We start from the raw sequence: 24,488 nt of genomic DNA, 5'->3' as shown, positions 1-24,488 counted from the left end.
TTTTTTTTTAGATTCTTATTCTGTCACCTAGGCTGAAGTGCAGTGGCGCAATCTCGGCTCACTGCAGCGTCCACTTCCTGGGTTCAAGCAATCCTCCCATGTCAGCCTTCTGAGTAGCTGAAACTACAGACCCACACCACTACACCCCAGCTAATTCTGGTATTTTTAGTAGAGATGGGGTTTCGCCATGTTGCCCAGGCTGGTCTCAAACTCCTGGGCTCAATCGATCCACCCACCTCAGCCTCTCAAAGTGCTAGGATTACAGGAACGAGCTACCGCACCTGGCCAAGACATAAATATAGATAACACGGCTAAATTGTTAGTATTGAACCCTGATCCCAGAGCTGTAAAGGTAAATCAATTATAATTAAGTGTCATTATCAAAGAGCTAAATGATTTAAAATATCAGTTACAGATAACCAGACCTGGGGAGTTTGCTTGAGGATGTAAGATGTGTAAGTCAGGTGCTGAGCTATTCCTCCAGGGCCGGTGGTGCTCTGAGTTCCTCCTCCTGCTGTTCCTCCTCCTGCTGCTCCTCCTCCTCCTCCTGCTCCTCCTCCTCCACTGCTGCCTCCACCACTGCCACCGCCTCCGCTTCCTCCTCCTCCTCCGGTACCACTCCCCCCACTGGCAGTTGAGCCAGACTGGAGATCTAAAAATACAATGAATGACGGCAACATCATAAAAAGTATCCAGTAAAGTTTTAACAGAAAAAACAAATGAGCCCAGACAGATGTTTCCCTTTTAGTGTCATTCCTTCTCCTTTCTCATTTTCCTCCTTCTTTTCTGTAATCTACCTATCCTGCGAAAAGAGTGAGGAGAACTTCTTAGATTTTAGATCAAAATCTGTTTCCTTTCAATGGAATGGCAGCTGACTGTATTTCGGCTCTGAGTACAATGAAGGTATTTTGACGTGGTCATGGGAGATCAAGAGAAGGCTTGCTACTGACATTTTCTAGCTACGTATTTTAATCAACTCTTAAATGTGTTCAGGTGGGTGCTTCCCAACTTTTGGGCACCTCATTCGATGTCAGTGACTGGCTGGAATTTAGCGTAACTTTACAGTGCTTGATGCAGTCTCCCATCCTGGGAAACATGAAGAGTTTCCTTCATTTACAATGACTCCAGGACCCCATTCTTCTTTGCCTTTCAAATTCCACCTCAAAGCCTTCAATTCTTTTTACTTCTCTTTTGGTGAGATAACGCATATAAACTACCTGGACTATGAATATTCACTCAACAAATACTAACAATTTCCTTCTCCACCTTCATTCCAGTGATTATTGGAAAAGCTTCCTTCCTGATGGTTTATTTTCATCCCAAGGATATCACAAGAATCTAAGTAGCTCACTGGATGACTTTTGAAATATTTACATTGTCCTTTTCTTATATGTTTAACTTTTGGACATATCACTGCGTAGGTATGAGGAAAAAATAATCAAAGTGAGCATGGAAACAACCCATCACAGTCAATGAACGCAAGGACGATTAGCTGACACACTGCATTTTGGCAAGAGTGGTTAACTTCTAATGACTCTGACTGCTGTACTCTTCTACTTCTAATTCAGAAGGAAATAATTTCCTTATATCTTATCCTTTTCAAGACTGCCCAAATTGTTTTTCTCTCTCTGTCAAAGCAAAATTTTCTGTAACGGTAGATGAACTGCCTCCTCATTTCCACGGGGCTTTAAGACAGACACACCTTGGTAGAATCTATGTTTCTCTTCCCGTCTCCAAACCTAGAAGTAAGGAATACATCCAAACCAGCTGTCCCCAAGCTTTGTGGCACCAGGGACCAGTTTCATGGAAGACAATTTTTCCATGAACTGGGGCAGGAGGTGGGGGGTGGTTTTAGGATGAAACGGTTCCACCTCAGATCGTCAGGCATTAGATTCTCATAAAGAGCAAGGAGCGTGCAGCTCACAACAGGGTTCACGCCTCTATGAGAATCTAATGCTGCCATGATCTGATGGGAGGCCGAGCTCAGGCAGTGATGCTCCCTTACCCACAGCTCACCTCCTGCTGTGCAGCCCTGGGGTTGGGGACCCCTGATCTAAGTGAAGCCAAATGGACACATGTGATTCCAATCCTCTGCCAACTTATCCCCCAAAATAGACTTCCAGCTTCTGTAAGTAGATGGATCTTTCCTCAGCTCTCACCAGATTGACTTTTCAGACACCATTTCATTCACAGTGCGCGTAGACAGCTTTCTCTCAACAGCCTCATGAGCCATCTCTCTCCAGTGTGATTCATCCCTAACCCCAAACTCCGAGAAGCAAACCCACTTCTGGTTAAATTATCACTTCTGTTAAATCCATATGGGCAAATGCTACCATTATACCATCCAAAAGAGTTACAGAAATGCTTCCTGAAAAAGAAAGAACTGCCCTCAGGTAGACAGGATGAACATACAGAGAACCAAGAGTCAAATGATTCAACCCAATGGTTTCACTAACTAGCATGGTTCGTAGCCCGCAGGATGGCTCCTTGAGGGATCAGCAGCAGCTTTCCTTTTCCTGAAGGGTTCTTGCTGTTTGTAGTTAGGTAGAGTTTAGTGCCAGGAGGTAAATTTGCCAAGTTGGCCAAATTAGTGGCTGGCAGCTGCAACGTTGCCATTACTAAAATGGTAAAGGAGAAAAAATGGTAAGATATATTGAAACTAAGGGCAACACTCTCTCTAAAATTAAAATATGAGGCAATAGAATCTTATTTTAGACCACTAACAAACAGTAAACTCGTTTGTTTTCCAGATGCACAATGCTTTAAAGGCTGATATTCTTAAATATCTTGCTAATTAGAAAATAATTTACAGCCGAAAGAGCCTGCTGGAGGCTCTTTATATCTGAATATAAATAGGGTGATCATATGTCCTGCTTCTGCCTAGGGCTGTTCTAGGTTACACCTGTCCCATTGTAATATATTAACAGTGACTCTTTTTACTCTCAAAAGTACTGTGGCTTGATTAATGAAATAATCACCCTACTTATGGGGGAATACATATTTTCCCCCATTTAAGTCAAAGTTAGGCAAAATTTGTGCTCCTAACTGGCAAGTACAGTTAGCCCTCTGTATTTGTGGATTTCACATCCATGGATGTAACCTACCTCAAATCAAAAATATTCATATATTTGGGAGACAAAAGGATGAGTACATCTGTACTGAACAGGTACAGATTTTTTTCCTTATCATTATTCCTTAAACAATACAATGTAATAACTATTTACATAGCATTTACATTGTTATTAGATATTAAAATAACCTAGAGATGATGAGAAGTACACTACAGCATTTTACAGAGGGAACTCAAGCATCTGTGGACTTTGCTATCAGCAGCAGGGGGTCCTGGAACCAGTCCCCCACAGTACTGAGAAATGGAGTGTGTGTGTGTGTATGTGTAGAAACTTAAAGCTAAATACAGACCTTCATGTAAAATGTCCCATGAAAAAGAACAAACATTTTAATACACATCTTATAGCATCGACCTAACTAGGCTTTCCTAGGGAACATCAAATAGCAAATAAAATCACTAGCAAAGGACATCGGACAGAGCTACTGCTGAAAGAGCTCCCAATGAGGAGCCATTTTACCTGAACCCTGGGATCCACTCTTCTGAGGACCAGCGGCAGTGACCTGAGCCTTGGTTAAGGTCTGCACGGGCTGAGCAACAATTGTTCCTCCACCTCCACTCACAATTGCTTTTGCGACTCCTTGGGTCACAACCTGCTTTGGACCAACTGCTTTGGAGACAGAGGAGCTGGCCTTGGCTACCAGGATCTGGCCACCGCTGATCGCCACAGCCTGCTTCACTGCTGAGGGTAAAGCAGACCCAACCGGTACTCCAACAACCTGTCCAAAACAAAGCACAGTCCAACGGAGCCTTGAGAGTTCTTAGAACAGCAGTCACTGTTTTGGCAAAGAGCAAAGCCAAGGCCTGCACATAATACATGCAGCCTAATCCGGTCATCTAGGAAAGCTAACTAGACGGGTGTGAACGGCAAATGTATTTCTTACACTCGGGTATTATAATAACAGAAGCTTAACAACTGTTGTCTTACCTCAGCTACTTTTTATGACTTACTTTAATAGAAAATTTGGGAAACTCAGAAGTATAAAGAAAAAAGTTCTACTCATTCAGAAATAATCTCCTAATATTTCCAATGTATCTACTTCCAATTCTTTCACACACACTTGAGACCGGGCACAGTGGCTCATGTCTGTAATCCCAGCACTTTGGGAGGCTGAGGCAGGCAGATCACTTGAGGTCAGCAGTTCGAGACCAGCCTGACCAACATAGTAAAATCCCGTCTCTACTAAAAATACAAAAATTAGCTGGGTGCGGTGGCACAGACCTATCGTCCCAGCTACTCTGGAGGCTGAGGTGGGAGAATCACTTGAATCTGGGAGGCGGAGGTTACAGTGAGCCAGGACCGTGCCACTGCACTCCAGCCTGGGAGACAGAACAAGACCCTGTCTCAAGGGAAAAAAAAAAAAAAAGGCAGGAATATTTAACTGATTTTTTTTATTTAAAAAAGACCTCAATATCCAAATAATGAAAATGAAAATTAGAAGTATCTAGTTCTGAAAGTAAACTCTTTAGAGAAAATACTCAGGAGTGTTTTTTGTTGTTGTTGTTTTTTAGACAGGGTCTCACCGTGTTGCCCAGGCTGAGGTGCAGTGGTGCAATCTCGGCTCACCACAACCTCTCTCTCGGGTTCAAGCAGTTCTCCTGCCTCAGCCTCCCAAGTAGCTAGGACTACAGACGCATGTCAGCATGCCCGGCTAATTTTTTGTATTTTTAGTAGAGATAAGGTTTCACTATATTGGCCAGGCTGGTCTCGAACTGCTGACCTCGTGATCCGCCTGCCTTGGCCTCCCAAAGTGCTGTCAACAGTAGGATGTTAAATAAAATGCTGAGCGAGGCCGGGCGCGGTGGCTCACGCCTGTAATCCCAGCACTTTGGGAGGTCGAGGCAGGTGGATCACGATGTCAAGAGATTGAGACCATCCTGGTCGACAAGGTGAAACCTCGTCTCTACTATAAATACAAATAATTAGCTGGGCATAATGACGCATGCCTGTAATCCCAGCTACTCAGGAGGCTGAGGCAGGAGAATTGCCTGAACCCAGGAGGCAAAGGTTGCGGTGAGCCAAGATCGCGCCATTGCACTCAAGCCTGGGTAAGAAGAGCAAAACACTGTCTCAAAAAGAAAAAACAAAAAAAATGCTGAGCGAATGGCAAATTGGGGCAGCGTTTTCCGCTCTGCAGCTCTTTATTTCATAAAAAGCACTTCTCACCAGAAACTCCATAAAACTTTCACAGGGTTAGAAGAAATGCAAATAATCTGCCTTCTTAAGGAGAAAAAGACAAAATAGGAACCCATCAGATTAGGGAGAAAAGAGTTTAAAGTCTGATAACATCAAGAAGTTACCTGAGGCTGTGGGGGAAATAGGTACTTTTGTTCACTGCTGGTAGGAAGATAAATTTGTACAGCCATTCCAGGGAGGCTCTGGCCTAGCTGCTAAAACTGAAAATTCACATACCCCCATATAGTAGGAATTCTATTTTTAGGAACATATCCTAGGGAAATAGGCATGCGTTCAAGAGAACATATACAAGAATGTCCAACATAACATTGTTTTTTAAAAAAACTGTTAGCAACCTTAATGTCTCCAGCATGTAACGACATTCTTAATGTCTACAGATAGAGGACTGGACAAACTGTGCCATGAAACGGACAATGAAAAGTCATACTAAAAATGAATGAACTAGAACCATATATATGAGCATAAACAGACTGGAAGAATGAAAGAGTGAAAAGGGAGGTGCAGAGAAATGTAAGTAGAAATATCTTTTATGTGAACCTTCAAAACACAAACAACATCATGCTTCCACGACTGTGTATTCATGGAGTAAGCACAAGCACTGGAGGCTACACAGTGTTGCCTCTGGGAAGAAGAAAGCGGACTTCAGCGGTATCAGAAATGTATTATTCGGAGAGAAAAAATATCTGGAGTAAATTTGGGGTGGAGGATATGTGCGTATTGATTACTTAATTCTATGTTTTCCTGGAATTTTAGAGTAGTTCTAAAGTTTACAATAAGATTATTTAGGAGGTGGAATGAAATGATAAACCTTATGGAACTGGTAAGTAGGAAGTCTTAAATTAAAAAATTACTATATCATACAAGGTTTCTGCACAAAGACTATGAGTACAGTAAAATACATTTGCCATGTACTTGGATAATGTAGCTGATGTAAAGAAAAGTCACTTAATCAAGTATTATTAAACCACAGTGTCACAAAGCGGAAAGACTGTAGGTTTTGGTAAGCGGAAAGACGTGGTTTCCCAGGTTAGTTATTGTTACGTTAGTAGCTAGGTAAGTTATTTAACCTCTCTGAGTTTTAGCGTCAGCTTCCTCATCTACAAAATATGGATAACATTTACACCCAAAATCATGAAGCAACATGAGAATGAGTTTATAGCATGCCTAGCTAACATGATAGCTGTTGCTGCTCATCACACCACGTCAACCGAAAAAGAATAATCCATAAGTGATGTGGAGACCAGCACAGAACAGCCAAAGGACAGACAGACACTTGTGGCTGTCTTCCACATCTGGCCAAGGCACAGACCTTGATCTTAACCTCTGGATTCAACGAGTGAAACAGAAATTAATTTTGAGTGAAATTACACAATACTAGGATCTGCCCGCTGCTTTAAAATATTCCAGGAAGAGAAATTAAGATGAGTAAAATGCTGGTAATTGTTGAAACTGGGTAACAGGTATGTGGGATTCATCACACTATTCTCTACTTTTCTGTATGTTTAAGAAAGGAGGGAAGAAAAGAAGAAAAAAGAATAAAAGAACCACTTTTAAAAAGCAAGTTAATGAAGACAAGAAATTCCCCCAGCTCTCCTCGTTTGGTTGAAAACCCCCTTATTACCCACATCTCCATCTCTGTTCTAATTCTGCAGGGCACCTATAGAGTTTCTGTGGCCACAGAGCGGGTAAAGCCATCCTCTTAGTGATGTGGAAATACAGAAACTCTTCTTACTGATCAAGAACTTTTCTGTATATTTATGAAAGAAGAAAAAAGCTGGGCATGGTGGCTCACTTTGGGAAGCCAAGGTGGGCGGATCATGAGGTCAGGAGTTTGAGACCAGCCTGACCAACATTAGGAAACGCCACCTCTACTAAAATACAAAAAATTGCTAGGCATGATGGCAGGTGCCTGTAATCCCAGCTACTTGGGAGGCTGAGGCAGGAGAACAGCTTGAACCCAAGAGGCCAAGTTTGGAGTGAGCCGAGATCACGCCACTGCACTTCAGCCTGGATGACATGAGAGACTCCATCTCAAAAAAAAAAAAGAAACACCATTAGCTGGGCATGGTGGCACAGACCTGTGGTCCCAGCTACTTAGGAGGCTGAGGTAAGAATACGGCTTGAGCCCAGGAGGCGGAAGTTGCAGTAAGCTGAGAGTACACAATTGCACTCCAACCTGGCAACAGAGCTACACAATGTCTCATAACAAACAAAAAACCCTGGTATCCCAAATCAGCCACAGGAGGGCAGTCTTCACCAGCAGAGCTTATCCACCCTGTGCACACCGCCTGGGAGATGACTGCCACTACCTCCCTACCTTCCTTCAGGAAAACAGAAGAATGAGGAAGTCTGCATTCCATTGGGAAGAAGGGGTAAGAGCCCTTAAGTAAGACAGTATTAGCCCAAATTAGTTTATTCTTTTTAAACAACACACTTTGTCCAGGTTCATGCTTGTAACTCCAACACTTTGGGAGGCTGAGGCAGGCAGACTGCTTGAGCCCAGGAGTTCGAGACCAGCCTGGGCAACATAGTGAAAACCAGTCTCCACAAAATACAGCGGGGGGAAAAAAACCCCTAGCTGGGTGTGATGGCATCACCTGTAGTCCTGGGAGGCTGAGGCAGGATTGCTGGAGCCCAAGGAGGCTGAGACTGCAGAGAGTTAAGATCATAAAACAAAACAAAAACAAAAACCCACAACAACAACCACCACCAAAAAAACATAACATATTTCAGCCTAGAACCTGAACTCACCCCTACCAACTCTTCTCATTCTCTTCCCATTCAATAATTCTGTCTATTGCTAATTTCCATCTAACTTGAGAAAGCAGACACCCATTGTTTTGTATTTGTTATACACTTAACTTCGATTCATGCTGTGATTAAATGTTATTTCTGCCTCCCTGTTTCCTACACATACTTTTGGCAAGGCAGAATTTACCTCAGCAAACTGAAGGGGAAGAGTCTGTATCTGAGATTTTTCCCTCCAGGCGTTAAAAAATACAGCTGTTTACAAGTTAATTGCTCAGAGAAAACCATTACGATGGTACTTAGGCATGGGATACACACGACAGTCACATTAGTTACTATTTACTGAACACCTGCTCTGTGCTAGGTAGGTCCTTCATATACGATCTCTAATTCTTCTACAACCCTGAAAGACCAGGGCTCAGAGACATTAAGCAACGCACACAGGCTACACCAATAACGAGTGGCTGAGATCTGAGATTTGCAACAGGCTCTAATGGCAAAGCTCATGCTCCTTTACTCTAACACACCGCTTTCTCCGTACACGGAACCACTTAATTTTCAGTTGTCCCTTTTCTGTCAAAGGCAGCATCTCTTCCCACTTTCAGGAAAAAGATCAGCTGTGCTTCTGTTGTGCCCAAGTTGTATGGAGGGTAAACAGTGCCATTTTTTTGCCACCCTCCTTTTTTTTTTTTTTTGGGTGATGGAGTCTTGCTCTGTCACCCAGGCTGAAGCACAGTGGTGCGATCTCAGTTCACTGCAGTCTTGACCTCATAGGTTCAACCAATCTCCTGCCTCAGCCTCACACACCACCATGCCTGGCTAATTTTTGTATTTTTAGTAGAGACAGGGTTTCACCACGTTGGTCAGGCTGGTTCCTGACCTCAGGTCATCCTCCCACCTCTGCCTCCCAAAGTGCTGGGATTACAGGCATGAACCATGGCGCTCAGCCATTTTTTTTTTTTTTTTTGAGATGGTCTCCCTCTGTCACCCAGGCTGGAGTGCAGTGGCACAATCTTGGCTCACTGCAACCTCTGCCTCCTGGGTTCAAGTGATTCTCCTGCCTCAGCCTCCCAAGCACCTGGGATTACAGTTATACTCAGCTAATTATTATTATTAATATTTGTATTTTTAGTAAAGACAAGGTTCCACCATGTTGGACAGGCTAGTCTCAAACTCCTGACCTGACGTGATCCGCCTGCCTCAGCTTCCCAAAGTGTTGGGTGACTCAGAGGTGTGAGCCACCACGCCCAGTCCATACAATATTCTTAATAGCTTTAGAGTATACCTGCCAAAAGTTGAGACAATTTAACCTTGATGTTCTAAAAGCATGCTGAGTTTAGAGACAATAGCTCACCACTTTCCATTAGTTCTGGAATGGGGAGCAGAGTTAGCAGGCCTCAGTTTAAACACGCTGTCATTTATTAGCTGTAATGCTCCCAAGGAAGCCCTTTAACCTGTGACACAGTTTCCTCATTTGTAAAACGGGTGAAAATCCCATTCTCCAGGGTTGTGTGTGGATTATAATGGCACACAAAAGCACTCAATACTGATTCCACAGTCATCAACCACATTCATGATGTTTCAGTCAATGACAGACTGCATATACAACGGTGGTCCCATAAGATTATAACACTGTATTTTTACAGTACCTTTTCTATGTTTAGATATGTTGAGATCCACAAATATCTACTGTTTGTTATATTACAACTTCCTATAGTATTCAATAGTAACATGCCAAAGAGGTTTACGGCCTATGAGCAATAGGCTATACCATGCAGCCTAGGGGTGTAGTTAGCTATTCTATCTAGATTTAAGTACACTGTGATGTTGCCACAACAAAATCACCTAATGACACATTTCTCAGAACGCACCATCATAAGGTGATGCCATTTTCTAATTGAAATAATTTCTAATAGAAATAATGATGCTGTATTTCTAACTGATTTAGGAAAACATGGCTCTACGTGGCATTTCAAAATTCTTTCAGTACATTAATTCTCCCATACCTTCAAATTATAAAACAAGTGAACTCTACAAAAAGCTAAGAATCATTAAATAGATAACAGCCCGTACATAAGAGGCATAAACTACAGCATTCTCCTATCAGAAATAAACAAGTCAACAGCAGATCCCTTTGAGATATGAATCAAGTAGAAAACTGTGCCCATGAGTCAGCTGCCTTCACTGCCAGAGATAGCAGCATCCCCCTACCTCTTGGACCATTCCTGGACCCCATGCAATACATAATCCTGCTCTTGTCAACGATTACTACAGAAGCAAAAGAGTTTCACACCAACTGACCTGCTTTTCCAACTGGGCTTTCACCCACAGGTTTTTATGAGATCAGCAACCCTGTTACCCTCAATCTTTTCGGCCCTTGTCAATTATTTAGTCAAACAACATGATTTACATGTTAGCTTTCCCGACACAAACCTTGGAGGGCTGAACCTTTGTTGACTGGGCAATCCCTTCTCCAGTAGTTATGACCTGTTTTTGAGGGGACACAGCTATCATGTGGCCCCCTTTCACAGTCACATACTGCGGGAGTGGTGACTGGCTGGCAGCTCCTGTTGCGGGCACGTGAGGGGCTTCACCAGGTTCCTGTTTGATGATCACCTTGCAACAAACATGATAATGACACTGAAAAAACATCCATAAACATTCCATTTTTTAAAAGCTGCTAATATCTGAATCTTTTCTGTGTACAGGGATTAATGAATTAATGAAACTTGATCTGTAAAGAACGACTCCACCAGAAGGGGAAATATACTGCCTAAATACAGTCCGTAACAGCTATTAAAGGGACCAAAAGTAGGATCTGGACTTGATCCTGTACTCCTGTAATAACACAGTCACTTGTTTTAGAGACTGTGGTAGATGACAGCAGAGAGAAACACACACACACACACACAGCCTATGCTCTAGATGAATTCATCCAGATGAATTCCCATCTTGCTGGACTCCCAAGGCTGCCCTGAGGACATCATTAAATTCGTGGAAGCACATCTCAGAATGAGAAGTTGAGAGTTACTAAAAAGGAACACGTTGTAGGGAGAGTGTCAATCAACTCCAACATGCCACAGAAAGTATTATGACTTGTGGGATAATCCCCTAATACATACTCACTTTTGTGAAAGCTCCAAGTCCTCCTGTTATAGGTTTGGGGCTTTGAACCTTAGGGTGACTCCCAATTGGACAAAGAGGTGGCATCGATGCAAACAAAGAATCCTCCTGCTGTGTGTGTAAAAATACAGTTTACAATTAGCATAAATGGGTGAGTTCAGATAATCTAGTCATTTACAATTAATACAGACCTGTGACATTCTCTAGCAACATAAACAAAAAAAAAAACCCTAAACTTCTTGGGGTCTCCCAAGCCTCTATACCTGCATTTTAATATTGTTTTAGAAACCAAATACAAAGAAAAGCTGTAACTTGGCAAGAATCTACTCATCTGTGTATTGCTGTATGCTGGAAAGACTTCTAATTACCATCCTTAATATTTGGTTGACTTCACTGGTCGTCCCAACAGTTGGTAAACCATTAAAGGATAGGGACTGTATTTAGTTTATTTTATATCCTGGAGCCTAGGTACTAAATCAATAAAGAAACAGGCAGCTGCCATGTTTCACTATATACTCTCTCTTAATAATACTCACAACTTGATATATAAAATTTACTCAATGAACACCTAGAATACAAAGGAAAAATTTTCAATACAAACTTAAAAAACAAAAAGAATGTCAATAATTGGCATAGGCAAAGACAACAAGTCAACATTCAACACTTCTGTAGTTTGTCTTTAATTCTCAAACACAAAATACAAATCTCAGAGGCAAACTGTCAAAATTCAGTTACAGCGTCAAGAAACAAAGAATATTTCTTGATGGTATAGTAAAATGATCACCAACAAACAATAAAAATTAAACCAGCAGAGTTACAACTTTCAAGATTATTATAATTCAGACATTCATATGAAGTGCTAACACACTGCACAGAATTTAGAGAACAGCCTCGCCTTGGACTAGGAGATTACTCAATATCGTCATTAGTATCTAAATAAAAGAAATGCTGTGTTAGGCACCAGTCATTTGACTGGAACAGGTCAGATGATATTTAGAGTTTTAAATTCTGAAGAACTGCTTACTCAGAAAAAGGGGAGCAGGGGAGACTCTGGAGGTAAGCATTATTTTCAAATAACTAAAAGCTTAGCACATGGAAAAGGAAATAATGATGCTCCCTGGTGTAGGATGGGGTTACATCTGGATAAACCCATCATAAGGTGAAAACATCATAGGCCAGAAGTCCATTTTTGACTTCCCACATTTTCACTATATGGTGGATTGATCTAGATGTAACCCCACTGTAAGTGGAGGACTCACTAAATGCATGTTGTTTTTACACCAGGGTAAAGTCGAAAAATCTGAAGTTGGACCACTGTAAGCTGGGACCCATTTGTATATTTACTTCTTGGTGGTGCATATACAGAAAAGGTAAGAACGTCCTGTCAGATGAATACTTTTATTTTTATTTACTTATTTATTTTATGGGTAAAGGAGCAGAAGTTTAATAGGCAGAAAAAAGGAGAGAGGAGAGCAAGCAGTTCTCTGTTGTGAGAGAAATAGGTGTCTGAAAGGAAAGAGGTGAGATGAATATTTTTATAAGGAAATGTTTTTAGCGAACTACACAAAATAAATAAGTAAATAAATAATCTTATCAGTAAGTTTTCAAATTGATACTAGGTGACTATTTGATACAAGTGCTGTGAAGCATTTTTGACACTACAAAAAGATCCAAGTGAGGTAATAAAGTCTGCAGTAGATATCTAGATGCTTAACAGCTTGAAGATTCAACTTTATGAAATTTGTATCACCAACAGACACATTCTTGCTGAGGCTGAACATACTTTGTTCAGAAACCAGCTAAGTGGCTGGGTGCAGCTCATGCCTGTAACCCCAGGACCCTGGTAGGCAATGTGGGAGGATCTCTTGAGGCCAGGAGTTCAATATAGCCTGTCTCATAAAGGGGGAGACCCTACCTCTATTTTAAAAAATTGTTTTTAAAAAATGAAAAGAAAAAGAAGCTAGTAAAGTGTAATAATATAGTAAGAGTGTTACCTTGACAGCAGATGTTACAAAACTACTTCCATGAATTTTAGGAACGGGGGAACTTGTTCCTTGGGAGACCTGAGAAGCCGTGGAGATCTTGTTTGTAGGACTTCCTAATAAGCAAGGCACAATTAAAATATAAACAAGGTAAAATTTACAAAATGTAATTTTAATGCATTTCCACCATCCTCCCTTCTTTCCCATTATTTATTTTTCATTTTTTAAGGGTTGAAAACTCATTTTTAAGGCTAAAACTAGTATGGAAAAAAACCCTTAAGGACCCATCCCTGTGAAGTGTTCTCATGCTCAACTTGAAGAAGGATAAGAAGCTGGTAAGGATATGCAGAAGAATAAGTAAGTATATCTTGTATATTCTAATCCTTATGCCACAAAAGACACTCTATCATGATACTGATTGTTTAACAAATGTGCCAGAATATGTATTCTGCTAGCTCCTTCAAAGTATTTTCACCAGAAAGTTATTCCTATTTCAAATGCTGCCAACATTAAACATTTTTTTTCTTTTCTGAGATGAAGTCTCCCTCTGTCGCCCAGGCTGGAGTACACTGGCACGATCTCAGCTCACTGCAACCTCCACCTACCAGGTTCAAGTAATTCCCCCACCTCAGCCTCCCCAGTAGCTGGGACTTCAGGTACACACAACCACGCACAGCTAATTTTTTTTTTTGAGACAGAGTTTTGCTCTGTCGCCCAAGCTGGAGTACAGTGGTACGATCTCAGCTTACTGCAACCTCTGCCTCCTGGGTTTAAGCGATTCTTCTGCCTCAGCCTCCCAAATAGCTGGGACTACGGGCACGTGCCACCACACCGGGCTAATTTTTGTATTTTTAGTAGAGACAGGGTTTCACCATATTGGCTAGGAGGGTCTCAAACTCCTAACCTCGTGGTCTGCCTGCCTTGGCCTCCCAAAGTGCTGAGATTACAGGCGTGAGCCACTGTACCCAGCCAACATTAAACATTTTAGACTCCATTTGTACAACTGCCTTTAGAGTCTGAAAAAATTTAGTCATATTATCTATAGACAACAAGTCAAGACCCAAATAGTATTTAATCATCTACCCCATTTACCAAACTTGCCTCCAAAGACTTCTGACTGAATCCTAAAACGAAATGTCGTGAAATAACACCTATTTGGAATCCCTAAGTAAGTCTGAAAGGTTACTGGGTAAGCCCTGAACACAGTAATTTTTAAGGGCATTCCACAATTATAGTCATTATTAAAGTTTAGCCTTTCCAAAAAAAACTGCTTGGAAAAGCCCAACATACATTCGTACGTTAATTACAATAAGTTAAACAAACAAACGAAAAAATCAGGCTCATCTTATAAATCAACCCTTCTATTTCATTTATCTTCTATTTCTCTTAATTAGAAGTGAAAGCTACAGGGAAGTTTATAGTTAGGAGTGTGTGTTTAAATACAGGTTGAATGAGGGTGGGCACAGTGGCTCGCACCTGTAATCTCAGCACTTTGAGGGGCTGAGGTGGGTGGATCACCTGAGGTCAGGAGTTGAGACCAGCCTGGCCAAATGGTGAAACCCCATCTCTACTAAAAACGAAAAAATTAGCTAGGTGTGGTGGCATATGCCTGTCATTCCAGCCACATGGGAGGCTGAGGCAGGAGAACTGCTTGAACCCAGGAGGCAGAGGTTGCAGTAAGCTGAGATCATGCCACTGCACTCCAGCTTGGGTGAAACAGCAAGACTCTGTCTCAAAAAGTAAATTAATAAATTAATAATAAATAAATACAAGTTAAATGAAGGGAATAAATAAAATAAAGTTAGGGAAAGCATTCAAAAAAACCTAAAAGCATGATATAGTTGCATGGGATTATAGTGGCAAACATGGTGAGCTCAGGGATGACTTCTTCCTACGGGTTCTCTTTAAAACTGCAGGTTTCAATTTCCCCTCCCACAGCAGAATGGGTCTTCCCTGAAGAAAAGTAAATACCAACTTTTTATTTCACTGGGGAGAAATGTATGTGGTCCACAGTTAGCAAAAGCTTCATTTGGAAGAGAGGTAGTAGTAAGTCTTCTAAATGAAAACAAAATCAACTGTTCTTTTAAGGAAATTAATTATGGCTTACTTTGAATTTTTAGAAATTAAAAGAAAACTCAAGTAAATTCTAAAAAATGAAACTTTTACAGAGTAAACCTCCCCTAAAAGGAACAGTGCTGGCTTTACTTTTATGTATTCCCTGTTCTCGCATTCTCCAGATACATGGCTACTAAGTCATGATAGGACTCTGTTTTTAATAAAAGATCAAACCTTTTGGATTATACAGATATTGATCTGATACACACCTGTACCTGGAGTGGTGGCTCCAATAACCTGACCAGGCTGCTTGTCCATGATAACATAAGGATTACTAATAACAGAGCCAGCAGTGCCTTGCTTCACATGGACTGGAGTGGAAGTCGGGGTTCGAGGCAATGGTGATGGGCTTGGAGTTGATATTGGGGAACCTTATTAATTAAAGAAAGGGAATAGAAATAAAATATACATATTCAACTCATGCAAGAAGATGTCCAGGACCAGGAAGGTCAGTGCCACTGGGACAAACTGGGAAAATAAAACGGAACTGCATGTTTCTAGCACTGAGCAGCAACAGAGGTATAAGGGAGGCAGAAGATGTATGTTTCACACTCTGCATCCTTATCCATGGACCAACAGCATCAGCACTGTTGAGGAAATTGTTAAGAAACAGACTTTATGGTCTCATCTTTGACCTACTGAACATAAATCTGCACTTTAACTAGATCTCCTGGTATGTACATTAAAGTTCAAAAAGCAGTACTTTACACAGCAGTGGGAAACTGCTGAACCTTTTTTTTAAAAAAACTCCTGAATCTTGACACGATAAACCTTTTAACACCAAAGGCAGTCTGTTATATAGTACTGGTTATATGTGAGGACACTAAAGTTAGGGAGAAACTTAGTAAGTAAATAGCTAGACTTAAGAACCTGGTGTCTTGTTTTGCAATTTATTTTGAATAGGAAAATATGAAATTCACCTACCCAGAGCAAAAGTCTCTGTCAATACTATGTCACAGTCATAATCCAGAAAGATTCGTGTTCCCACAAAGTATTCTCAAAAGTTACTGACAGTTAAACATTCTCTACTGTCTTTTATTGATCAAACTTGTCATCCATGAATTTCTCTAAACTTCAAACCAATTTATATGTTCAGCCTATTCCACCTCTGAAGTAGCAAGTTCCAAAATTTTTCTACCTGGTAGGTAAAATGGCCTACCAATGGCTGGGCATAGTGGCTCACATCTGTAATCCCAGCACTTTGGGAGGCCAAGGTGGGTGAAGCCCCTGAAGTCAGGAGTTCAAGACCAGACTGGCCAACATGGTGAAACCCCATCTCTACAAAAAATACAAAAATTAGCCAGGAGTGGTGGTGTGAACCTGTAGTCCCAGCTACTTGGGAGGCTGAGGCAGAAGAATCGCTTGAACTCTGGAGGCAGAGGTTGCAGTGAGCCAAGATCGCACCATTGCACTTCAGCCTGGGTGACAACAGTGAAACTTGGTCTCAAGAAAAAAAAAAACTGTCTATCAATTATTTATCTCTTATCAGTTTCAAAGATTTGGATCATAATTTTACTTAGCTGTCTACTTATAAAACCAAACATTTCTTTTCCCCCATTTTAAGTATTGTACGGAAGTCCTCATACTTCCTTGATATTTTCAAGTGCCTTTTAACAAACATGTTTTGTTCTAAGGTGGAACAGCCAAAACCATAAAGTATATATTCCTACTAAATTTTACTTAGCATAATGTGAAACTGTCACAAGGCAAAGGACAATCCATCCTTAGTGAAAAAGACGACTCAGAACTACCTATTGACAATAGGAATGAACAATTTTCTAGTGTGGTTAGAGATTATTCTAGCATTTCAATTCCCAACCAGTTCCAACCCTGACAACTTAACTCCACGCCAAAGGCCTCTAAATTTTTTCTATGAGTAGTCACTGTGGCTTCCATATATCTAATCCCCACACACAATTCCGACCCCTTAGTTTCAGCCATATATTCCAGCAAACATTTTACCCGTGCTGATTCCAGGAGACAAAAATTTGACCATTTGAGTTTCATTTATTGCCTCCATTCAAAAATAATTTCTCTATGAATGAACTTTGTTTTTGCCTTGTGATAGCTTTGGCAATCAACAGCGATAAACTTCGCTGTTAAGCACTGCTTAGAAGAACTGAAGAGATAAAAAGCCACAGTATTTTGTTTTGTCGTTCCAATAATTTTAACATCCAGTCAACTCCACATACACCACCTGCAACACATCTGCATACCTGAGACTATCTTGCAGCTCATGGTGATGGGCTGGAAGGACTTTCCAGGTGACTCAGGATTAGGAACTTGACTTTGTGGCACAATTTTGCAGCTTGATGCTATTGGCTGGAAAGCTGAATTGCCATGAGAACAAAAGGTAACTTTCTGGGATGTTGTGATTTTGGTGGGTGTTCTTTCCAATGAAGACGGCAAAGAATAAAACGGAGTGTGTCGTTCAGCTTCAGTGCTAGCTGGGAATCCTGCTTGAGATGAAAGAGACAAATGGCTAGTCATCATCAATTTGAAATAACAAAACTTTACCATTGTGGGAAAGAAGAAAAATGCCTTATTTCAACACCCACTTTTAAACCATGTACTGGTAGAAAAATAAATACAATCCATCATCCCTCCATACTTCTTTTTGGTGAAAAGTATATATGCTTAGAATCACGTTTAAAGTGTTTTTAAAAGAAACTTGAAAACATATTAACTATAAACCATAACATTTAACATAAAAAGAACACGTACGTTTGTTCCTCCGTTTTTTAACATATAAACTGAAAAACGATTTAGAAAAGAAATCTCAGAAAGCATTCCCTTAATCTAATGATACCCTCCTATCGTATTTATTTATTTATCTAGAGACATTGTTTTGCTCTTGTTACGAGTGCAGTGGTGCAATCTCAGCTCACTATGCAACCTCCTCCTCCCAGGTTCAAGTTATTCTCGTGCCTCAGCCTATCGAGCAGCTGGGATTACAGGCGTGCACCACCACACCTGGCTACATTTTCTATTTTTGGTATTCATGGGATTTCGTCATGTTGGCCAGGCGACTCTCCAACTCCTGACCTCTGGTGATCCGCCCGTCTAGGCCTCCCAAAGTGCTGAGATTACAGGCGTGAGCCACTGTGGCCAGCCCCTCTCCTATCTTATTAAATGCCCATAAAGAAGATGCAATTGAAATCTAAAGAGAAATAAAGTTGAGATTTTATAAAAGAACTAAAATACTAAAATCACATTAAAATATAGGCTTAGAAATAAAACATTCAAAATCAATTTTATATCTTTTATGCTTATATATGTGAACATTTAAATATGTATTTATATACATATATTTGTTAAATTTAAAAATTGCATGGCCAAAATACATTGTTGGTGATGAATCTTTTACTTTAAGATCAGATATTTAATATTCAAGTTTCTTGCTCACACAATCAGAAACTGAACTATAAAGTTGCCCTGTAATACATCAGAAGGAACCATTATAATCATCAAGTGATAAAAATCTAATGTTCTAGGCCAGATGCAGTGGCTCATGCCTGTAATCCCAGCACTTTGGGAGGCCGAGGCAGGTAGATCACCTGAGGTGCGGAGTTCAAGACACACCAGACCAACATGGTGAAAACCCGTCTCTACTAAAAATACAAAAATTAGCTAGGTGTGGTGGTGGGCACCTGTAATCCCATCTCTACTAAAAATACAGAAATTGGCTAATGCCCGTTTTGGCCTTAGCCCACCTGTACCCAGGTGAATAAAATTTATATATATATATATATATATAGCAGCCAGGCAAGGTGGTGGGTGCCTGTAATCCCAACTACTAGGGAGGCTAAGGCAGGAGAATTACTTGAACCAGGGAGGTGGAGGTTATACTGAGGCGAGATTGCACCACTGCACTCCAGCCTGGGCAACAGAGTGAGACTCCATCTCAAAAACAAACAAACAACAACAACAAAAAGAAAATGTTTTTAGTGAGTTTGCCATTTTATAAAATGTTGGTAGAACTTCATGGCGAAATAGTTTTGACAGGAGTGGAGATTTGGCTTTCATAACAGAGCTGTGCAGTAGAGACAGCATGTCTACTTATGGCAAAGTCATTTTCCATATACTATAGGTCTCTGAAAGCAGCAAATGGGAAAGGAATGCCTCAGAACAACTCTATGTAAGGAGAAATGCTGAATTACCTTTCTCCACGGAGGTATCGGGTATTGGCTCATGTGCCTGCTTTATTGGCGAAGAAGCTTTCACTGGGGCTGGAATGGTCAAAGGCAAAGATGGAGGGGCATCAGAGATGTCAGACTCCAAGGACTGAGGATATACATAGTCTTCTCCGAGAGAATGGCGATGGAGTTCAACATCCACTACCTAGACAATTGGGCAATAATCGGGCTCATGAGTCCATCATCAATGATACAGAAAGCTCAAGTCCTGTTCAAGAATGTGATCTCAGGGATGTGAGGGGTAATTTCTAACCACACTTCAAAGAAAATTTCAATCTGAAGAACTGAAGTATTTATCCTAGAAGGTCATCTAATCTGTCTTAACAGACACATGCCTCAGCAAAAATCTAATCTGGCTTGGCATGCAAATCTCAGTAAAATGAATCACAAACCTGGGGCCTTTTCATTATACTGTTGCTACTCCTTAGAACACTATTCCTACAAATCTTTGCATGGCTGCCTTTCTCAGCGGCAGGTCTCAATGAAGCACCAACTTCTCAGAGAGACCGTCCCTAACCACACAAGCATAAGCATCACCTTCTCAGAGATACCATCCCTAACCACACAAGCATAAGCACCAACTTCTCAGAGACCGTCCCTAACCACCCAAGCATAAGCATCACCTTCTCAGAGACCATCCCTAACCACCCAAGCATAAGCATCACCTTCTCAGAGAGACCGTCCTTAACCATCCAAGCATAAGCATCACCTTCTCAGAGACCATCCCTAACCACCCAAGCATAAGCATCACGTTCTCAGAGACCATCCCTAACCACCCAAGCATAAGCATCACCTTCTCAGAGACCATCCCTAACCACCCAAGCATAAGCATCACCTTCTCAGAGATACCATCCCTAACCACCCAAGCATAAGCATCACCTTCTCAGAGATACCATCCCTAACCACCCAAGCATAAGCATCACCTTCTCAGAGACCATCCCTAACCACCCAAGCATAAGCATCACCTTCTCAGAGATACCATCCCTAACCACCCAAGCATAAGCATCACCTTCTCAGAGAGACCGTCCCTAACCACTCAAGCATAAGCATCACCTTCTCAGAGATAACGTCCCTAACCACCCAAGCATAAGCATCACCTTCTCAGAGACCGTCCTTAACCATCCAAGCATAAGCATCACCTTCTCAGAGACCATCCCTAACCACCCAAGCATAAGCATCACGTTCTCAGAGACCATCCCTAACCACCCAAGCATAAGCATCACCTTCTCAGAGATACCGTCCCTAACCACCCAAGCATAAGCATCACCTTCTCAGAGAGACCATCCCTAACCACCCAAGCATAAGCATCACCTTCTCAAAGAGACCGTCCCTAACCACTCAGGCATAAGCATCACCTTCTCAGAGACCATCCCTAACCACCCAAGCATAAGCATCACCTTCTCAGAGATACCATCCCTAACCACCCAAGCATAAGCATCACCTTCTCAGAGACCATCCCTAACCACCCAAGCATAAGCATCACCTTCTCAGAGAGACCGTCCCTAACCACACAAGCATAAGCATCACCTTCTCAGAGATACCATCCCTAACCACCCAAGCATAAGCATCACCTTCTCAGAGATACCATCCCTAACCACCCAAGCATAAGCATCACCTTCTCAGAGAGACCGTCCCTAACCACACAAGCATAAGCATCACCTTCTCAGAGATACCATCCCTAACCACCCAAGCATAAGCATCACCTTCTCAGAGAGACCGTCCCTAACCACACAAGCATAAGCATCACCTTCTCAGAGATACCATCCCTAACCACCCAAGCATAAGCATCACCTTCTCAGAGAGACCGTCCTTAACCATCCAAGCATAAGCATCACCTTCTCAGAGACCATCCCTAACCACCCAAGCATAAGCATCACGTTCTCAGAGACCATCCCTAACCACTCAAGCATAAGCATCACCTTCTCAGAGATAACGTCCCTAACCACCCAAGCATAAGCATCACCTTCTCAGAGACCATCCCTAACCACCCAAGCATAAGCATCACCTTCTCAGAGACCGTCCCTAACCACCCAAGCATAAGCATCACCTTCTCAGAGACCATCCCTAACCACCCAAGCATAAGCATCACGTTCTCAGAGACCATCCCTAACCAACCAAGCATAAGCATCACCTTCTCAGAGATACCGTCCCTAACCACCCAAGCATAAGCATCACCTTCTCAGAGAGACCGTCCCTAACCACCCAGGCATAAGCATCACCTTCTCAGAGAGACCATCCCTAACCACCCAAGGATAAGCAACTTCCTTACCCCCGAGCTACTCTCATCTTCATAGCACTTATTTGAAACTGAAATAATTTTTTTTGCTTTTGTATTTACTCTCTGCCCTCCCCATTTTCAATGCCACTAAGAATATGACTCTTTGAGGGAAGAAGCTACCTTGTTCATTTCTGTATTCTCAGCACCTGGATCAGTGCTCAGTAAGCACCTTCTGATATAACACAGCAGATTTCTCTAGACAGAGTAAGATTAATTGGTAAACTCTGATTAAATAGCAACTACTGACATTATATCACGAATACAAAAAAAAGGGGAAGAAGGTAAACAATAAAGTTGGAGGTCCCAGACTCCTGATTTCAAAATTTATTACAAAGCTATAGTAATCAAAATAGTATGCTGCTGGCATAAAAACAGACATATAGAGCAATGGAAAAAAACAGACATACAGAGCGGTGGAATAGATTAACCTCACATACATGGTCAGATATCTTTGACAAGGATTCCAAGACCATTCAGTGGGGGAAAACACAATATTTTCAGCAAATGGTGCTAAGAAAACTGATATCCACATGCAAAAGAACACAACTGGAGCCTTACTTTATCCTACATATCAAAATGAACTCGGAATGGATCAAAGACCATAAAGTAAAACTCTTAGAAGAAAATACAAACGAAAAGCTTCATGACACTGAATTTGGTAATGGTTTCTTGGATATGACACCAAAAGCACAGGCAACAAAAGAAAAAATAGACAAATGGGACTACATCAAACTTAAAAACTTCTGTACATCAAAGGACACAATCAACAGAGTGAAAAGGCAAAAATATATCACGGAATGGACGTAAATACTTGCATCTACCTGGTAAGGGGTTACTATCCAGAATATATGAATAACTCCCGTGACTCTGCGACAACAAAAACCAAACCACCTAATTAAAAAATGTCTTTGAATAGACATTTCTCCAAAGAAGATAAACACATGGCCAAGGAGCACAGGAAGGGATCCTCAGTGTCACTAGTAATTACAGAAACACAGGTCAAAACTACAAGACATCACAACACAACCATGAGAATGCCTACTATAAATTAAAAACAAAAGAAAGTTAGCAAACGCCGGTGAAGATGCGAAGAAGATGGAACGCCAGTGCACTGTTGGTGGGAGTGTAAAATGGTGCAGCTGCCATAAAAAATACAGCAGTGCTTCCTCTAAAAATGCAATGACCATATGATCTAGCCCATTCCATTTCTAGCTATATACCCAAAAGAACTGAAAACAAGGATCTGAATAGATACCTCTACACCCACGTTCATAGCAGCACTATTAACAATAGCCAAAAGGTGAAAGCAACTCAAGCGTCCATCAGCAGATGAACAGATAAATAAAATATGGTACATACATACAATGCAATACTATTCAGCCTAAAAAAGGAAGAGGGGCTGGGCACAATGGCTCATGCCTATAATCCCAACACTTTGGGAAGCCAAGGCAGGAGGATCGCTTGAGCCCAGGAGACCAAGACAATCCTGAACAACACAGTGAGACCCTGTCTCTACAAAAAATAAGTAAATAAATTAGCTGGTCATGGTGGCATATGACAGAGCAAGACCCTTTCTCAAAAATAAATAAATGAAAATAAATTATTTAAAAAAGGAAGGAAATTCTGACATATGCTACAACATGGATGAAATCTGAGGACATTATGCAACGTGAAATAAGGCAATCACAAAAAGACACATACTATATGATTCCATTTATATGAGGAATTCTCATATAAATGGGAGCAGTCACATTCATAGAGACAAAAAGTAGACCAGCAGTTGCCAGGGCTGGAGCGGTGGGGGAGGAGTGGGTAGTCATTGTTTAATGGGTACAGAGTTTCAGCTCTGCAAGATGAAAACAGTCCTAAGGACTATGGTCTGGCTGCACAACAATATGAATGCACTTAATACCACTAAACTGTGCACTGAGAAATGGGTAAGATGGTAAATTTTGTGTTACATGTTTTTTAACCACAATTTTTAAAAAAAATACATGAACCAAGGCTGGGTGCAGTGGCTCATGTTTATAATCCTGGTGCTTTGGGAGGCTGAGGTGAGAGGACTGCTTGCAGCCAGGAGTTCGAGACCAGGCTGTGAGCATAGTGAGACACTGTCTCTATAAAAAAATTAAAAATTAGCTGGGCATGGTAGTGCAGGGCTATAGTCCTGGCTATTCGGAGGCTGAGGTGGGAGAATCGCTGGAACCTAGGAATTCAAGGTTGCAGTGAGCCATGATTATATTATGCACTCCAAGCTGGGTGACAGAGTTTCTCAATTAGAAAAAGAAAACAAAAGAGAAGGCCAGGCATAGTGGCCCACTCCTGAAATCCCAGCACTTTGGGAGGCCAAGGTGGGTGGATTGCCTGAGGTCAGGAGTTCAAGAGCAGCCTGACTGATAGGGTGAAACTAAAAATACAAAAATTAGCTGGGCATAGCGGTGTGTGCCTGTAGTCCCCAGCTACTCAGGAGGCTGAGGCAGGAGAATCGCTTGAACCCGGGAGGCAGAGGTTGCAGTGAGCTGAGATCACTCCACTGCACTCCAGCCTGGCAACAGAGTGACATTCGGTCTCAAAAAAAAAAAAAGAAACAGAGAGAAGAAACAAAAAATGGGGTAGAGAAGTGATACAGTTTGGCTGTGCCCCCACTCAAATCTCAACTCAAACTGTAATCCTACCCCACCCCCCGCCCATATCGGAGGAAGGGCCTGGTGGGAGGTGATCA

The 24,488-nt window shown here is 41.5% G+C and overlaps 1 protein-coding gene across 13 annotated transcripts in view; it reads right to left on the bottom strand.

Moving 5' to 3' along the window:
- YEATS2 (YEATS domain containing 2) overlaps positions 1-24,488 on the bottom strand; it is a 100,999-nt gene that overhangs the window by 35,150 nt on the left and 41,361 nt on the right. For 5 of the 13 annotated variants that reach the window (XM_035275142.3, XM_078350239.1, XM_035275143.3 and 2 more), the window contains 9 exons: positions 19,453-19,633; positions 17,509-17,751; positions 15,502-15,663; positions 13,190-13,293; positions 11,199-11,306; positions 10,506-10,688; positions 3,588-3,846; positions 2,457-2,618; positions 426-652 (listed from right to left, as the gene is read on the bottom strand). In XM_035275142.3, the coding sequence (XP_035131033.3) occupies positions 426-652; positions 2,457-2,618; positions 3,588-3,846; positions 10,506-10,688; positions 11,199-11,306; positions 13,190-13,293; positions 15,502-15,663; positions 17,509-17,751; positions 19,453-19,633 (1,629 nt within the window). The remainder of the gene's footprint in view (positions 1-425; positions 653-2,456; positions 2,619-3,587; positions 3,847-10,505; positions 10,689-11,198; positions 11,307-13,189; positions 13,294-15,501; positions 15,664-17,508; positions 17,752-19,452; positions 19,634-24,488) is intronic. The other 8 variants (XM_035275146.3, XM_078350240.1, XM_078350241.1 and 5 more) reach the window with 6 other exon arrangements.

Source organism: Callithrix jacchus, chromosome 15 (assembly GCF_049354715.1).
Source record: "Callithrix jacchus isolate 240 chromosome 15, calJac240_pri, whole genome shotgun sequence".
Taxonomy (NCBI): Eukaryota; Metazoa; Chordata; class Mammalia; order Primates; family Cebidae; genus Callithrix; species Callithrix jacchus.
Note: the sequence above shows the minus strand (reverse complement) of the source record. Positions and strands in the feature narration are given on the sequence as shown.